General features: G+C 40.6%; 1 protein-coding gene across 1 annotated transcript in view; it reads left to right on the top strand.

Annotated features, from left to right (window-relative positions):
* Window positions 1–18,052, top strand: part of DCAF5 (DDB1 and CUL4 associated factor 5) — an 87,434-nt gene that overhangs the window by 42,589 nt on the left and 26,793 nt on the right. The window contains exon 6 of the mRNA XM_075927343.1: window positions 8,227–8,440. Within this exon, the coding sequence (XP_075783458.1) occupies window positions 8,227–8,440 (214 nt within the window). The remainder of the gene's footprint in view (window positions 1–8,226; window positions 8,441–18,052) is intronic.

Genomic DNA, 18,052 nt, shown 5'->3' on the forward strand with positions numbered 1-18,052 from the left:
GAATGCCATCCATTATATAAATGAGATGAAAGAATAATTCTGATTCCTAAGGGGAAAACCTAGTCTAGATTGTACAGACTTTTTTCCTAGTTAAAATTAATGGGGTGCTATTAATCTTTGTATTACTTTCCAATGGCTGTCTCCAGTACTTTTTTTTTTTTTTTTTCTGGTGGGCTGTAAATGACCTAAATCTCCATTGTGAAAGAGCGCTTTACGTTGGATCAGGATAACCTTAAATAAACAACAGCTGTAATGTGCACTGATTTATTTGTAGAAGTAAAAGATCTGCATATAGTCTGAATTTATGACTGTGCTGTAAGTAGAGCTTGGCTCATAAAAGGACCTATTCTGAGGAAAAGGAACTGTGTGGATTTGTTAGTGCTTCTCTGTGACCATATTGTGGCACCAACTTCATGTTCCATGGTGCCAAGTGATAAGAGCTGTGGCATTCAAATAGGGAGGAAAAAATTGCTAATCTCAAGAGCAGACAGTGTGGTACCAACAAATAAATGCTAATTTAGAAGTGTTGGGATTGCAGAAGTTCTTTCAAAAGTCCAAGAAACCCCAACCCTTTGCTTGGCTTTATATAAGTGCCGTTTACTTGGTTCAGTACAATTTTGTGAGTGAGTGAGGAAAAAAAATATGAATGAGATGTAAGAGTTTAAAGCATTAGTTTTACAGGTTAAATTTCAGGCATGCCCTTGGAGCCAACTTCACTGGCAGCCCATGGAGCATTTAACCTGTGACTGATTGAATTTCAATTGGCTACATGTTTAGTTTTGTTTAATTTTACATTCCGAATAATATATAAAGTTTGTGTTAAAATGTCTGCCAGTCTTTTTCCTAAATGAAAATTCTGCTCCTGTGTGTCTCTTCCCCCCCCTCCTTCCAAAAAAAGGCCGCATCACACCAAAACAATCCTAGCAACTATTACTCATCAACCTTTTTGACAATTTACTTCCTCCTTCCCAGTCATTGTGTCTCTTGGTGTGGGTTTGATTAATTTTGTACTTGTTGACAATCATGGTATTAGTTAGACCCAGACATAGGACAAGCTGTGTAAACTCTCACCACCACAACTTTAAAAAAGCATCTCAAATCTGACTTGTAGTCTACTCCCAGTCACACAAATGCATCTTGGGCTTTGTCTGCAATGTCAATAGAAAGATGACATTTTTGTTGTTGTTCACAGGTGCTTTAACCACTCCCGCCGCGCCCCGTGCTCCCCATTCCCCACCCCCCAAAAAAAGTTTTGTTACAGCAAGTGGCAGTGTAAAAGGCTTGTCAGCAGGAACGCTTTCGTGGGAGGGTGGAAATATTTTGTCGCCAAAAATGCTGACACAGCATTTTACTTTTAATGGCCCTTTGTTGCTAAAAATCTATGTAGTGTAGAGAGAACCTGTCCTAAATTGTAGCTTCCTTTTACTCTGTGTATTGTACCCACAAAAGCTCATGATAACATCTACATGTTTTGTTAGTCTTTAAGGTCCTTCTCTAGACTTTAAAAAAAAAAAAAAAAAAAACCTAAAGTATAGGCAGTCCCCGAGTTACGCGGATCCGACTTATGTCGGATCCGCAGTTACGAATGGGGCTTTTCTCGCCAGGGAGGATGCAAGCGGCGGGACGCCCAGATGCGCTGTGGTCCTGCCGCCCGCGTCCTCTGGGGCGAGAAAAGCTGCTCCGCGTCTCCCTGGTCTGCTGGGGGGGGAGCCGGGGCAGTGAGCCCCTCCCCCTCCAGCAGACCAGGGAAACACGGAGCAAAGCCACGGAGCACGCGGGCAATGGGACAGCCCAGACGCGCCGCGGCTGTCCCGCTGCTGGCATCTTCCGAGGCTTTGCTCCCCGTCTCCCTGGTCTTCTGGGGGGAGCCCCCCCCCAGCAGACCAGGGAGACGCGGAGCAAAGCCGCGGAGGATACGGGTGGGATCGCGGCGCGTCTTGGTGGTCCCGCCACCCGCGTCTCCCTGGTCTGCTGGGGGGGGGGGCGCAGCTAGTGCGCCCTCTCCCCCCCAGCAGACCAGGCTTTTCTCGCTGCCGCCGACACTTGGGGTAGAGCAGCTGGGGCACTGCCGGGTTGGTCCCGTAGCGCCGCTCCTCGGGACTACTGGACCAACCCGGCAGCACCCCAGCTGCTCTGCCCCAGGTGCCCCCAAGTCAGCCGCTGCTGAAACTGACAAGCGGCTGACTACAGGAAGCCCGAGGCAGAGCTGCTCCGAAATTTATTTATTTATTTTTTGCATGGTTAGAAGGGTCTCAGGCTACATCTACACTAACACAGATCCATACTCTGAGATCAATCTGCTACTGGTTGATTTAGTGAGTCTAGTGAAAACCTGTCAAATTGACTACAGCTCACTCTTCTGTCAGTTCTGATGATTTATCCAGGATGAGACAAGTAAGGGAAGTATATGCCTTCCCTCAAGTCCCTGTGGTAACTCAACTTGAGGTGTGTGGACTCAGCTACATTATTCACGTAGCTGGAGTTGTGTAGCTTAAGTTGACTTTCTGCTGTAGTGTGCCATGTAGTCTCAGGTTAGTGGTTACAGAGATGCATACAGATGGCATGTGATTGTGCATTAGGCATTTTGTTTTCCTATTAGTTATGAGCATTCAATTTTTAAAAAAATTCCTGTTAAGGTCAGTCTCTTATTACATTATCTTGTAAATAGCCTGGCCTGAAATTATCAACACTTTCTCTCCCTTCCTTCCTTCCTTCCTTCCTTCCCTCCCCCACAAATGACTCTCATTTCCTAAAGACATTGACTGTAATATATTTGTTGCTTATCAAAAGGAATGTGTATTGAATGGCTACATTGTTTATCCTAGGGCACTTTTTGTTTTAAATGTCCCCAAGGTCTTTATGCTATTCTTTCTGTATCTGTCACCACTATGTGTGGCCAAACTAATTTATGAACAACTCAGGCAAGCATATGCTGACTTTTTTTTTTTTTTTTTTTTTAATGAAATGTTTGTTTAAACAGGACTCTTATACCTGACACAAGTTGCTTTGTTAAACTTTGCACACACCACCACTCCTCCCCTTTGGAAAGGAAGCTTTGAGCTGATGCAAATACTGTGTCTGGCTCTTCTAGATCCCCCACTTCCCCTTCTGGACTCCCCACCTTCTAGCAGAAATTGATTTATTTGCACTAATGGTGCTGATTTTGGTTTGAAAGCCTTTTATATTGTTCATCTGAGCTCCGTTTGGTTAACATGTGAATGCCGCCTGTATGTAGTACATTGAGCTATGGGAGTAACATTTTTGCATGTAACTCTGTCAATCTCTCCTTTGCCCTGCCCCCAATACAATATATTGTATACTTTAGGATTAGATTAAGTTCAGAGGCAAAATACCTTTCTCTTATTTTTGCCAGACCCACTACCACTGCTAAAAAAGTTCATATGTGCGTTTCTTTGTTTCCAGAGCTGTGCAGCAATGGCCAGCATTTCAAATGTGTCTCACCTCATTGGCAGTGACAGCAGATGAATTACCAGGGTAGTTCTGAATAAATGAGTGAAGGAGTTATTGTTTATGGCAAAGAGTGTTACCTTGCTCATTCAGATATTCTCTGTCAAGGGTTGCTCTGGTTGTGTTTGGTATTACCATGGCTGCTGCTGATGATATCTGAGGGTTGACTTTAGGTATCTCATTATTGGAGATGGTCTTCATCTCTCTGAGGGATGAGGGTTGCTTCTAGCTAGTTATACTCCTAATGCTTTCCTGATGGCAGCAGGAGGATGCCACCTCTGAGAACTATTCTGTGAAGAAAAGTTGGGGGGAGAATGTAAGTGTGTGTGTGTGGAGGGAGGGGGGAATCAGTGTTAAAGTGAGCAAAAACCTGCACTCATCTAATACTCAACTTTGTATCCAGGAAGTGACACCTCTTCACTGAATACAAGTGAATAGTTTTCTGTGCCTTGTGACTGGATCCCTCTGGGACTGTGGGACCACTATACATCCGTCACTCTCACCAGGCTGGACTGTCTCTCACAATGCCTAGCTAGTGATCAGCAGCAACCCCATCCAGGTGCTGTAATCCCTAACACAACTGTATGTGAAGCTCACCACTCAGCCAGACTGCATGAATGCTCCCATGGCCACTCATGAATTTCTGAGTAATGCACCAGCCAGATCATCCCCCTCTGCTCTCAACACTATACTTCAGGGTATTACCATCTAATTTATTAATTGGCTCACCCACTTCATCAGTGGAAAGTGAACGTATGCCTGTTTTTGTGAAAATTGAGCAGATCTGTCACATACTTTATACAGACTCACTGGTAAAGATAAAAAGTAAAATAAGTTTGATTACAAAGATAGAATTTAAATAAGTTTTAGGCAAAAAGTCAGTAGTTACTGAAAGAAAAGAAAATAGAAACCTACAATCTAAACTCTCAGCCCTATTAGGTCAACTGCTAAATCAAGCTGTTTTTCTCACCCCCCTGGATATTGCAGTTCATAGTAGGGATGTTGACTATTCAGTTAACCAATATTTGAGTAACCTCATGAATTCTTATCGGTTAGTCAACTATTCTGTAGTCCCCGGGGTGGGGCTGGCAACCAGTGCACTCCGGCCGCACTCCCAAGGAGCTCCTGCCACTCTGCATGGGGTGCCAGGCAGGAGCTGGTCTGTGAGGAGAGCCAGTTTAAAGACTAGCTCCCCTTGCAGACCAGCTGCCTGTTGCCCTGTGCTGCTGCCTCTGTAGCAGCAGCCCCTGTCCGGGGAGATGCGTGTAGTCTATAGCATTAACCTATAAGCTTTTGCTTATCGGATAATGGGTTAATCAACTACACTATCACATCCCTAGGTCATAGTACACATTTCACCCTTGAAATCTAGGCCAGTTCACCTGTGTTGGAGTCTTCAGCATGTCCTTTGTTGCTTACAGCACAATGGGGACAAAGGCAAAGCAGTAGCCCCAGTGTTTATTTTTTTTAAACCCTCTGTCTATGTGCTTAGAAAACACATGTCCAGAATGTCTGGGGGCATTGTTGAGTCAACCTTGCCTGGGGACCAATTCCCTTGGTGTAGCCTCATGCAAGTGAGTGATCACATTGTAGCTCCTTTGCTGGACAATGGATGTTGACATGCCTCCTAGGCATTGGTTAGTCTCCTTGCTTTTGTCTCTGGGAAGCTAATATCTGGTTGATTTTCCCCAACTTACAGCATGTTTTAGTGACAACCAGACAACGCATTCGCATAATTTCATAAACATTGATATTACGTGTGTGAATAGAGGAAATGACTTTCAACAGATCATAACCTTTCCCCGATACCTTACAAGCTATGTTTTATATGTAAGATTACAATGGTATAAAAATGAAGAATGACAATGATGAGCATGACAGGGCACTCCCCCAGGATACGATCACCTTTCTATTACTTGGTGGCTCACATGGAGGGATGCCCAATGAGTGTGTATGGTGATCTGTTTAGTTTTGGGGGGAGACTTTTGTCTGCTCCTCTAGCTGCAGGCAAGGTTACACGATAATTAACAAGTGAGGGAAATTCAGGGTAACAGCAATGATAACCTCAAATCCTCTAAAAGCCATTTTGAAAAGTGACTCTAAAAGACTGATGTCTCTCAATAACTCCAGGACAAATGTAACAATATACAAGTAAAAACAGATGATTTTTCCCCTGCCAGTCCTTCAAATTCACTCTGGAGTCTGAGACAAATCTGAGGACTTGTCACAGATTGAGGTGTCATTAGAGGAGGTTTTGGAATTAATTGACAAACTTAACAGTAACAAGTCACCGGGACCAGATCGCATTCACCCAAGAGCTCTGAAAGAACTCAAATGTGAAATTGTGGAACTATTAACTATGGTTTGTAACCTATCCTTTATATCCGCTTCTATACCCAATGACTGGAAGATAGCTAATGTAACGCAAATATTTAAAAAGGGCTCTAGAGGCGATCCTGGCAATTACAGACTGGTAAGTCTAACGTCCATACTGGGCAAATTAGTTGAAACAATAGTAAAGAATAAAATTGTCAGACACCTAGAAGAACATAACTTGTTGGGCAAAAGTCAACGTGGTTTCTGTAAAGGGAAATCGTCTTACTAATCTATTAGAGTTCCTTGATTCTAGTACACATGCAGGTATTCTGCAAAACTGTCTCTTTTGCAGATAATTTTTTTTTCCTGGGATGTTTGTGGCTTGGATAAGTTCAATGGGCAATAGCACAGTTTAGCCAGTATAACTACATCTACCTTAGAGGCTTGTCTACATTAGAAAGTTGTACTAACTTAACAATACTGGTATAGACAAAGCAGTGCAGCTCCTCTTGGTGTAAACACCGTTATGTCAGTTGAGCTGTTGCCCTACAAGAAGAGGAATAAGCTATACTGATATAAGACATTTTTGTTTCAGTAGAACTGCATCCATACTAGAGCTTCATTGGTAAATAACTATTACATTTTTTAAATGACACTATAATGGTACAAAAATTCTGTGTAGACCCAGGCCTACAAGCTCTTTACTGATACAGTATAATGGTATAGCTATACAAGCAAAGCCTTCCAAATGTAGACTTCATCTTAGTGATGATAAAATTAATGCTTGCTACTGTATTTAAGTACCTAGAAGTGTTTTGTCTTAAAAAAAAAAATCACTTCCCCACCCCTCCCCAAAATTTGCTCCCTTCAAAGTAGGTTGAAAATGGTTTCAATTTGTTATATTAAAGTTTCCATACTACCATTGTCTTAGGCTTCATAAAGAAATTAAATACAAAGGTGACTTTCAATGATTTGTAGGTTTAATATTTAGTAGTAAAACCTATGGAAACAATTTCAAAAGGGACTGGTTATTTTTTGGGGGTGCTTAAATTGATATTCTTCAGAAAATGCTGAGCACCTGTTCTCTGAACATTAAATCCCTTTAAAGCAATTACAGTGCTAAATGTCAGAGACATTAACCACTTTTGAAAAACTGGTCTGTAGTTTCTTCATGGTAATTCAGCTCTAACCATTTAGAAAAAAAACTGAGCACATTTCAATTACATTTTAATAGGTTGTTCCTAAATCTAACTCAAGGGCAAGTATCTGTTCAGTTCTACAGTGTGTCAGGATACAAGGCATGCTTAAACCTGTGTGGAATGCAGATTCGCTTCCATGGGGAGTGACTCACTTTTATAAAGTCTTGGCAGAGAACTGTATCTGAAAAATATGATGCCTTAAAACCTAGGAGTCCACTTCCTCTGAAAATGTGAGGTTTTTGTATGCACATGCCTGTTAGATACTGAGGGTGGACAAGGTTCACAGCAGAGGATAAATCATCTGGTAGGTAAGGACTCCCCCAAATCCATGAACTAAAAAGGTCCATCTCAGATGCTGCGTCAGGAGTCATTAAATCCCTCAACATCGGACAGCGCAAACAAAAGATTTTCCCCATCAATAGAGTGATGCATTTGGAAGCACAAAGGAATCCAAGCCTCACAATCTGGATTTCAACCAAGTTTCTACTATCCTGGGCTCCTGACAGAGACAAAGAGCTTGGTCTTCCCATAAAGAAGAATCTTTGCAGTCTGGGGACACACTACTCCATTTTTTGTCTTGGACAAATACTAAGAGCTGATATGGGTACATTGATTGTGATCACAATCCTGGGTGAGGCTATGGACTTCTACTATGTCAGAATGTTAGATAATAGTGTTATGTAATATAAGCTTTTTGTCAATTTAACAGTATTTGTTGGTGACACGTGTTTGAGATTAGCTAACTCTTATCCTATGCTTTCTCATAGTAACTTTTAAAGTATTGTTTTATTTAGGATACCTGGAGCTGATGGTAGTGACTGCTAGTGGCAGAAACATTTTCTGATGTGCTGAGGATTTGTACTGAGGATTTGTCCCCATGCAGGGAATTTATCTGGGGGGGAGGGGAGGAAAGAGGAATAAAATCTGTCTAAACTGAGTACTTTTGATAGCTTGTCATTCAAGCATTGAACCAAATTTGCTGGAGAATGGGTGCCTTGAATGTTTTTCTGCAGAACTTGGACAGAGACTTTATTCAGATGTATAAAATTGTTTATATTGCAGCACGATGAAAATATTGGCACCTTGAGCAAAGATCATTCTGTAAAAATTCCTCTTCTCTCTCAAGACTCTGACTATACTGGCTGATCACATGTATTTTAAAAATTGAAACACAATTGTTACTCTTATGTACATTTTAAATCTAGGGCAGCCTGGCTGACTTGTTCTCTCTTCCCCTTCCTAGTTCACTGCTTCGTTATGGTGGAAATCTCTCCCTTCAAAGTGCCATGAGTGTCCGATTCAACAGCAACGGCACCCAGCTGCTGGCATTGCGTCGGCGCCTTCCACCGGTGCTTTATGATATCCATTCCCGACTGCCAGTCTTCCAGTTTGATAACCAAGGTTACTTCAACTCCTGTACCATGAAGAGCTGCTGTTTTGCAGGCGACCGTGACCAGGTAACGGGCAAGTGGTGCCCTCCAGGCTCACATGCTAATTACTCAGTGCAAAAATAGACACTTTCATGAGCATTTGAAAATAACATTAAGAGCCTTCTTTGATTTGGAGAGATGATTATATCCAGAACACACATGGGTGAGATGTGGGAGAATCCTTAAAAATAGTGTGGCACTGCAACAGGAAGAAATTAAGTGAAAACTAATGCACACCAAGGAATATGGTAAATTTGACATCTGAACAAAGTAATTGAATATTATAAAGTGGTGTTTTCAAAAGAAACATGTAAAAAAGCTCTCTGAAAGGTTCACTTGACTAGTTTTCAGGCCCATGAATTAGACAGTATTGTCTGGGTCAGGAAACTAAGTGAACTTGCTTTCATTTAATGTTTAAAGCCAGGAGAAATCTGTAAAATCAAACTTGGATTTTTTTTCATTCCCTTTATCTCTGTTTATATGTCAAACTTTATTATTTTACAAGTTTAAAAAATTGTTTTATAATTACTGGCATCACAAAACCTGCCCAGTATTTGAGACTTGCTATTATTGAGAAATCCGTAATAAAGATTCTGGAATCACAACTTGCATTTCCATCCTATCTCATGCAGGAGATAGAACAGAGTCTCTTGTAACTGTAAGTGGCTATGATTAAAAAGCATATGGAGTAGGTATGTTTGTGCACTTCTAATCAGAGTGCACAGAAAGCAGTACTGAAGGTAATTTAAAAATTAGGAATTTGTCCTAAGGAAACTTAAAAAGGGCAAAGAAATATATTGAAGCAAATTAACCCTTTATACATTTGGATACACCCTTTCTTATGAGTCTGTATGGAGCAAAGCTAAAGATGACATTAGTCTTTCTCCTCTAGAGGTCAGAGTAGAACTACTTGAGCTTGGTGGAAGATGGCTCACCCTCTCTCCAACTCAGGAGCCAGATAGACTTTTTAAATCTTTTTTTAATATATATATATATATAATTCATTACTTTATGGGAAGAATTGTGGGCATTCTTCACTGGGCCTGTTCTTTGCCTTGCAAAATTCTGCTTTATGTAATTAATACTTATGAATTATTGCTCTGAATCTTTTTGAAAAACCCAACTAAGAGCTTATTTGGTTCAATTGGGGAGCTGTTGTAGAAATATCATATGCACCATGAAATCTCTGAGCTATGGTAAATGCATTTCCTGATGAAACTTAGAGCAGGGAAGGAAAGAGGGAAGCTGCGATATAATATGGATCATTAAGTGGCCATTCCAAAATGCACACTTTTTGAGGGATGATTACTGAAAACCTATCACTGGTGCCAGAACATGTGCATGTAACTTAATCTTTCGTGTGGAGAAGTCTGTTAACTGCAGGAATGTATCCAGTATAAATGGCCATATTAATGTGTTTGCTTGGATGTCAATTCAACCAAATTGAGGAAAACTGCAATTACTCTCCTCCTTCCTCCCCTACCATTTATTTAGAGGACTCCAAAAATAGCTAATTGGAATATGAAAGTTCAAGAAACTATACAGCAAGGCTGTGTCTACACTGGCACCCCTTTCTGGAAAAGGGATGCTAATGAGACACTTCGGAATTGCAAATGCCACGGGGGATTTAAATATCCCCCGCGGTATTTGCATGAACATGGCTGCAGCTTTTTTCCGGCTTGGGGTTTTGCCGGAGAAAAGCGCCAGTCTAGACGGGATCTTGTGGAAAATAAACCCTTTTCCGCAAGATCCCTTATTCCTACTTTAATAAGGAATAAGTAGGAATAAGGGATCTTGCGGAAAAGGGTTTATTTTCCACAAGATCCCGTCTAGACTGGCGCTTTTCTCCGGCAAAACCCCAATCCGGAAAAAAGCTGCAGCCATGTTCATGCAAATGCCGCGGGGGATATTTAAATCCCCCGCGGCATTTGCAATTCCGAAGTGTCTCATTAGCATCCCTTTTACGGAAAAGGGTGCCAGTGTAGACACAGCCCAATAGTTAAAAGTAACTGGATATGTTTCAAAATATACAGTGATAGGAACTGGACATATAGATAGTCCAGAAGGACTGTCACTTCCAACAGGAATTGCATCCTGGTGGGGCATATCAAGACATGAAGATAAGAGCTGGAACCTGCAACCAGATCCACAAGAGGTACAGGAACAGTGTTTCCTGTTAAATTTTTGCATCCATGAGTGGAGTGAGTTTGGTCATGTGCTCCAATATTAAGGTCATGTGCACTTTTCGGAAGTGTGTCTCAAAGATTTGAACAGGGTTCAAAAAAGAACTACATAAATTCATGGAGGTTAGGTCCATCAATGGCTATTAGCCAGGATGGGTAGGAATGGTGTCCCTAGCCTGTTTCAGAGGCTGGAAATGGATGACAGGAGATGGATCGCATAATGATTACCTGTTCTGTTTACTTCCTTTAGGGCAGGGTTTCCCAACCTATGGGTCGTGACTCAAATATGAGTCGCCATTACATTTCAATAGGGTTGCCAAGTGTCTCCCCCCAGGTGGCTCTGCCCCCTTCCTTCCCCCCATTTTTGAATTGCCTTGGGTCACCAAGTCTTCCTGAATTGTCAAAATGGGTCCCCATCTGGAAAAGGTTGGAAACCACTGGTCTAGGGCATCTGGCATTGGCAACTGTTGGAAGATAGGATTTTGGGCTAGATGGAGCTTTGGGCTGACCCAATATGGTTGTTCTTATGATGTTCTTATGATTCATATTTAAACATAAGTCTGGTTGCTTCTATAAAAATAACTTTTTAATAAATTGTGTTAGGGTGAAAGTTGTGTTTCATACTGAATAGAAACTATCTTCCCTGAGTCCATGTATGTGTTTTCCTTAATACGGGCATTTTCATTAAAGTTCATTTGAAGAATACTGCTGGTAGATTTCTTAAACTCTGAAATGTTCCAGAACAAAGGAAATACATGTGGGGCTTGGACTAAAGTTATCACAAAATGAAAGTTTTAGTTTCCTCTCCTTTGTAGAGGGCTTATTTTAATTCTTGCCACTATCAACATGTTTACAGGAGATCTATAGAGTGGTCTAGAAATGTGTCTTTAAAATAGTGCTTTTAATTCGGCATAATACAGATCTATAAAACAAATATACAAGCGTCTCCCCATGGTGATTCAAAAACTCCTCAGATACAAAAGAAAAGGGGCAACACGATTTTCATGTTGTACTTTTTGATCTGAGGAAGTGGGTCTGGCCCACGAAATCTCATCACCTATTAAACCATCTTGTTAGTCTTTAAAGTGCTACACAGTCCTGTGTTTTGTTTCAGCTGCACCAGACTAACATGGCTACATTTCTACCACTATTATACAAAAGACTCTGTAGGAAGCAACCCTATGTTAGTAAGAAGAGACAATATTTGATCTAATCCCCCTTTTTCTATCTCCAAGTAAGAAGGTTCTATGGGCCTGACCCAAAATCCATTGAAACCAATTGGAAAACTTCTGTTGACTTCTGTGGGGTTTGGAACAGGGATTTAGAGCATAATTTGGATTTTTTTTTTTAAATGGGTAGGTTGACTACAATTGACTGACGTGTTAATGTAAACAAAAAAAAATCTCAACTACAATAGACATATTTGTAAAATGTCAGTTTCCCCCAAAAGCCATTTTCCATCAAAATATTTGCCCAGAACAGTCTAGTAGAGACTCGATCTGACTGAATTATTCATTGCAATATATTATTTTTCTTTCAGCTTTCAGCTTATTTGCAAACTGCTCTAATTTCTGTAAGATTACTACTTATTTGTGAGAATTCTTCAAACAGTTCAAAACACATTTTAGACTCAGATGGTCATTAAGTTTTCAAGTATGCACAATTATCTTTTAGTGGCCAGTGATTGGTCACCTAAGTAATCCATTTTTCTGCTTTCTGATTAGAAGACACTTTTTTAAAAACACGAAAATACTGAATGAGTAATCAGACAAACAACTCTGCTCCCATTGACTTTATGGGAATTTTTGCAGTGCTATCTCAATTCTGAGCTATTTTGAAAATCTCATTCTACATTTTAGACCTTCCACCTGCAAAAACTTACATAAATGGCTAACTTTACCCACGTGGTCAGTTCCTTACAAGTCAGTGGGACTATTCTCATGAGTAATGTTAAGCAGGTGCATAAGAACTGTAAAATAAGGGCTTAAATAACAACCCACTTCCCAGCCTAGTGATTGGTAATGTGATAAAACCCATGGAAGTCAGATCAGACCCTAAATAAAGCCAAGAGTTAACAACTGAAGATGTATAATTAGACGCACACAAAGGATTTGGTAGTAAGACGGGGAGCCAGAATCTTACTTTGGTGGTACTCTGCTGCTGGCCGGGGCCTCCAGAACAGCTGCTGGCCACCTGTGATGTGGCTCTGGCCCTGACCAGGGCCACTGGAGCCCTGGGGAAGGGCCACGGCTATGTGGTGGCTGCCCAGCTGAGCAGCCACTGCTGTAGCTCTGCTGAGGAGGTAGGCAAACCTCAAATTCTCGTTGCATGCCCACACAGGCGCACATTTTAGAGGGAATGCAATTTAGGAGTCTTCTGCATCTCTTTCTAAGGCAAATTCTGCACTTTTGCTGGTGTGTTGGAGTTTGTTTTGTGTGTGTGACACATGTCCATTCATGAAACCCAGAAAAATTACAGAATTTACAGAAAGAGCTTGGAAATTTGATCCCATCTGGTTAACTCAGGCCAGGTCTGTGCTACGGAGGAAGGTCAGCTGAAGCCAAATTTCGGTGCCATTTCCACAGTGGGAGGTCGACAGGAGAAATGTTCCCATCCTCTTCCCTTACTACTTGTGACAGCAAGATGTACTGGTGCTGACAGGGATGCCCACAGCATTCAATTTACTGGGTCTTTACTAGACTGGTAAATCGAATGCTAGAAGTTTGACTGCTGCAGCATCAGTCTTCCTGCAAGTCTAGACATGGTCTCAGAGTGGTGTGCTGCATCTCGTCACTATAGTATTTTAGTGCCTTCCATGTAAAATCAGCAAAGTCCGTAATGAGCTTTGTGGAGTGTCTGATACTTTTTTTCCCTTTTTTGGAGTCAGAACTCTGCTTTGGGTGCAGATTTCTTATGGGGATAAGATGTGAGGAAGGGTTTGGAAAGAAAGGGATGTAGGAAGGTTATCTCTAGCTGCACTCTTATTTCCTATCTTCTGATGTGTGCTAAGTATACAATATGAATGGTTCAGTCCTCATTTTTAATGTTCCAGACGTCTTAAGCAAGTAAATCAGGGCTTAATATTTCATATTGGACCTAGTGATTAGTACTTCATATCTTATTCCAATTTTCATTTAAAAATACTGAGTATTGTAAAAGTTGAGACCACCTGACAAAGTTGTATTTGATTTTAAAAGTTAGAGATTGGACCTCCCTGATCCTGCACCCTCTGGACTTGACAGATCCTTAATGAGGGAGTTTGATAGAACAAGGAAGGTCAATTCTGGTCCCCCTGCCACCAGCCCCCCAGCCCACTTCCTCTCCCAGCTCGGCTGCTGGTCCCTCCAACTGGCCTGATGCAGGCTGCCTAGCGCTGGCCTGCTGCATGCTGCCAATCCTGGCAGGGCTCCCAGCCATCGGTCCTCCTGCTGCTGGACTCCCAGAACCAGTTGTGGTTCTGCCGGACCTATGGAAGCATCCGAATCATTCAAGTCTGAATACTACCATAACCATTGTCCTTATGAACCTATTATAATAATAATAAACCGAATATGCAGGTTTTTTCCTCAATGTCAAACCATAAATCTAGTTTTCTCCAAATATCTGCCTCAATTTTAGCTTTTTAAATCACTCTAAATGAATTTCCATGTGTTTGGATTATAACGAATGATATTAGGATCGGATTCTGCTACACTTATTCATTAAGTGGTACACTTCTTTTTGTCAAATAGCTAGTTTCTTGTGGTGATCAAAGGTAAGCTGAAAACTTTTATGACTTGGAGCCACACACAATTCTTCCTTAGATCTAGTTGTTAAATATGAATTCAATGTTCACATATCACTTACTAAGAAACCTCTCTTCTTCTTTGTACAGGAGCTCTGATATTGATAAGTAAATGAACACAATATGGTGTCGTCTTTTGTCTTGAATTAGGAGCTCATCTTGGCCCAGCCTAGCTGCAGTCAATCACAGAAGAAAATAAGGAGATATTGGGAAGGCAGACTGAATAGGCCAAGCATTGCCCTTAATTACATCAATGTATTCTATCAACTTTAGATGTATTTGCCTAGGTTTAAATGAAAAGCACAAATTGTATCTTAATATAGGGTGGTGGTATAAAACCTGAAGATAGGTTCTCTTCCTGCTCATGAATTCCAACTACAATACATGGTACAAATGAGCAGAATGGTAATAACCAGCTTTTATTTCACACTGCATATATTTTGAACCACTCTAGAGCCTGTGGTAGTAAATATGCAAGCAACAATCAGATGTCAAAAAAGGGTTAATTTGAAGTCTGTGAATAAAACAAAAAGTGTCTTGAATCTATGGCATGCCCTCAGACATTACATCACCACTCAGCCTCTTCTGTTGACATTACACTGGAGGGGAGTTTCAGGAATGCACCACTTGCAATATTGCAGACTATTCAGTCTTCCTATAAAGCTTCAGTTTTTGGAATGTTTAACTCTGCATACTAAACTCTGGTTAGGGATAATGTGATTAGTACCGATCAACTAATCAAAATGTCAGCAATGCTCTCTTTGAAAGAGGATTAGTTGTATGGTTGCTAAGTTCCATAAATGTAGGTGTGTTGCTGTTGTATAGAAATCTAACTTTTGTACTTTTTTGCATATTTTCTAGTTAAAATGACTCTTTTCAAGGAAGTGGTACTTATTAATTAAAAGGGAAGCCTTCCTCTCTAATGAGTACATTTATGCTTTTCCTTTGTGAAAGTATTCGTGAGTATGAATGACCGCTCGCAGCAAAATATTTTCTCTTGCAGCGTCAAGCATCGAAATGTGAAGGACTTACTGTGCAAATATGGTTTAGGGGTTTTGGACAAGCTTACTTAAAGGAATGTAGTGTCTTACTATAGTTTACAGAGATAAAATTAGTGTCTGCCAGTTAGCTTTCTGAATGGCTGATCTTTATTTATTTTATTTTTTTAAGAATGCAGTTAGAAGTTAGCTTTGTATATAGAAGTTGAAGAACCCAGTTCTATAGCCAAACATTGTCACATTCAGTGTTGTCTCCTTCCCTTGTCCTCCGATCCCACACAGAAAGAAATGTCATAGAATCTGGGTTGCAGCAGAATGAAAGAGCGCCCTCTTTGATTCCGCTGTCTCCCCCATTTTCTCCCTGCAGCCATTCTGCTCTTTCTTATGTTTCCTGCAGACTGTTGTGGGAGAGATTTAACTTTCTGGGCATTGAGGTCAGCACAAAAGAAGCTGTACTCCTTCACTCTTTCTAGGCTCCACAGTCAGGGCTCCTTTTATGTGCACTTTGAGATCTTCAGAAGCAGGACTTCTCTCTTCAGCTAATGGGTGTGGTCTGGTCCATGCTTAAAAATTTTAAATGACCTGTGGCTAACAAAACAAGAGCTATCAATGCATACAGCTAAGTTGTTACTGAATGCTCTTTAACTGCAAGTGTAGACAAGGATAAACTGTGCTCAGAACCAACCTTAAAATCTGCTCTTTTCTATATAGATAGTGAAGACCAGGAATTTTGTGTTCTCCTCATTATGTAATAATTTTTTCTTATTCAGTGGGTTCCAGAAAGCAGGAAAAGCATTCAGGATGTCTGCAGCTGTACTAATGTAGAGAAATAATGTATCTCTATCTCTCTTCCTTTCTACATGCATAGAAATATCTTTGTTTTCTTTAGGACATGGTGGGAATATATATATTTCTTTTCTGCAAAAGTTTGTGGTAATAGATTTTCAGTTATTTCTTGTGGTGATTAAACATTGTCCGTTTTACTATGTAGTGAGTCTGCAAAATATTGATTTTTTTAAAGGTCTTTAAAATTGCCCGGTGTACATTCTGTTGCTTTTAAGGTTGGGGTGGGAATTGTAGTTGGTTGTTGTGAATTTTCAGTGCAGTTCTTTAGCCTTTGTTACACAGCCATCTGGCTTTTTTTGTCCAGTCAATACAGTTTTAGACCAGCATATCTCTTGCTGAGGAACAATCAATCAATTACCGCAGAAAAAGTCTTTGGGGATCTGTGTAAGTTGATCAGCACATGGCTAACAGTAGCAGCTGATGAATGTTTTTTCTTCAGCAGCTGTAATTGGATGAACATTGTATGCTGTATAAACATTTGTGTAAACGTTATAAATGGGGAAGAGTCTTCTGTGCCCTTGACTTGCTGCTTGAGGCTAGGCTAAAGGGGACGTTTTAAGTTCTATTTATGCTGCGATTTGAGTCGTGTTAAATAATTAAAGAACCAGCCCTGAAACTTTTCAGGGCAACACAATTGTGCTGGTAGGTATGAAAAAAAGTTTTCCTTTTTTCCTTTTAAACTAGCATTATGGTTCCCCCACTCTACTGGGCAATAACAGATACCGAACAGAAACATCGTCCCTGTCCTTAAAGTTTATAATATCAGTATAAAACGAGGTGAAAGATGGATACATATAGTTTGATGGAGTATAAGAATACAACAGAACTTTGTTGGCCAGCATTATGAGTAGTGGATGTCATGCACCAGTGGCCTAATCATAATCTCTCAAGTCTTGGTCATGCTATAGAGGCCTGCATGATTTTCATTATGTCTTGTGGCATGTCCACATCAGTGGCACAGCCATGTTAATTGTATTGGTTTTCATTAACCAAACTTAGAAACTATTTTAGGATGCAAGTCAAACTTGTATGGCAGGTTTGGGAAGAGGAAAGTAGCTTGTGAATTTTCAAAGGCAGGTGTTTTGAATAAACCCTGTATATCTTATCTATAAAAGGCAGAGTGCTGCTTTCTAAACTGAGTCTTGGAAGGCAAAAGTCCTCGGAGAAGAGTCATCAGACTTGTGTTCTTTTTAGTCTTAGGGTACTAGGACAGTGGGGCTATTTTGGGATACTGGAGATATCCTGAAATAGCTACCTCGCGTCTTTTTTAAATGCGCCCGTTATCTCAAAGTAACAGGTCCACTGTTCTGGCATCCCTGTAACCTTCGTTCCATGAGGGTTACGGGATGTCTCAAAATAGCGTGGTGTTTTGAAATTTGGTACTGTGTAGATATGCCAGATTTCAAAATAACCTATTTCCAAATACAATTGAAATAAGATATGCAATTTGCGTAGCACAAATTGCATATCTTATTTCGAAGTTAAGGTGCTGTGCAAACGCACACTGAGTCATACGTTTTATTTTGGTTTGTTTATGCACGCTTTACATAGAATGGCTTGCTTTATTTTTGTTTGATTTTTTTTCCAGAGGAAAGGGTAGATTTGATATCTGAATTCAGGAAAAGAGATGGTCAAGCTGGGGGAAAACCACTTGTTACCTCAGGAGTTGAGAGAAGCTTCGTTGAGTAGCAAAAGTTTGTATGTTTGCTTGGCTGGAGACTGAAACTTGTATAAATCCCTGAAGTAATGAGCAAGCGTGGAATGGAACGTTTCAAACTTTGTCAGTGTCATCATCTTGGTATTCAAATGGTACCTCTAAAAACAAGAT

Source organism: Pelodiscus sinensis, chromosome 4 (genome assembly GCF_049634645.1).
Source record: "Pelodiscus sinensis isolate JC-2024 chromosome 4, ASM4963464v1, whole genome shotgun sequence".
Taxonomy (NCBI): Eukaryota; Metazoa; Chordata; order Testudines; family Trionychidae; genus Pelodiscus; species Pelodiscus sinensis.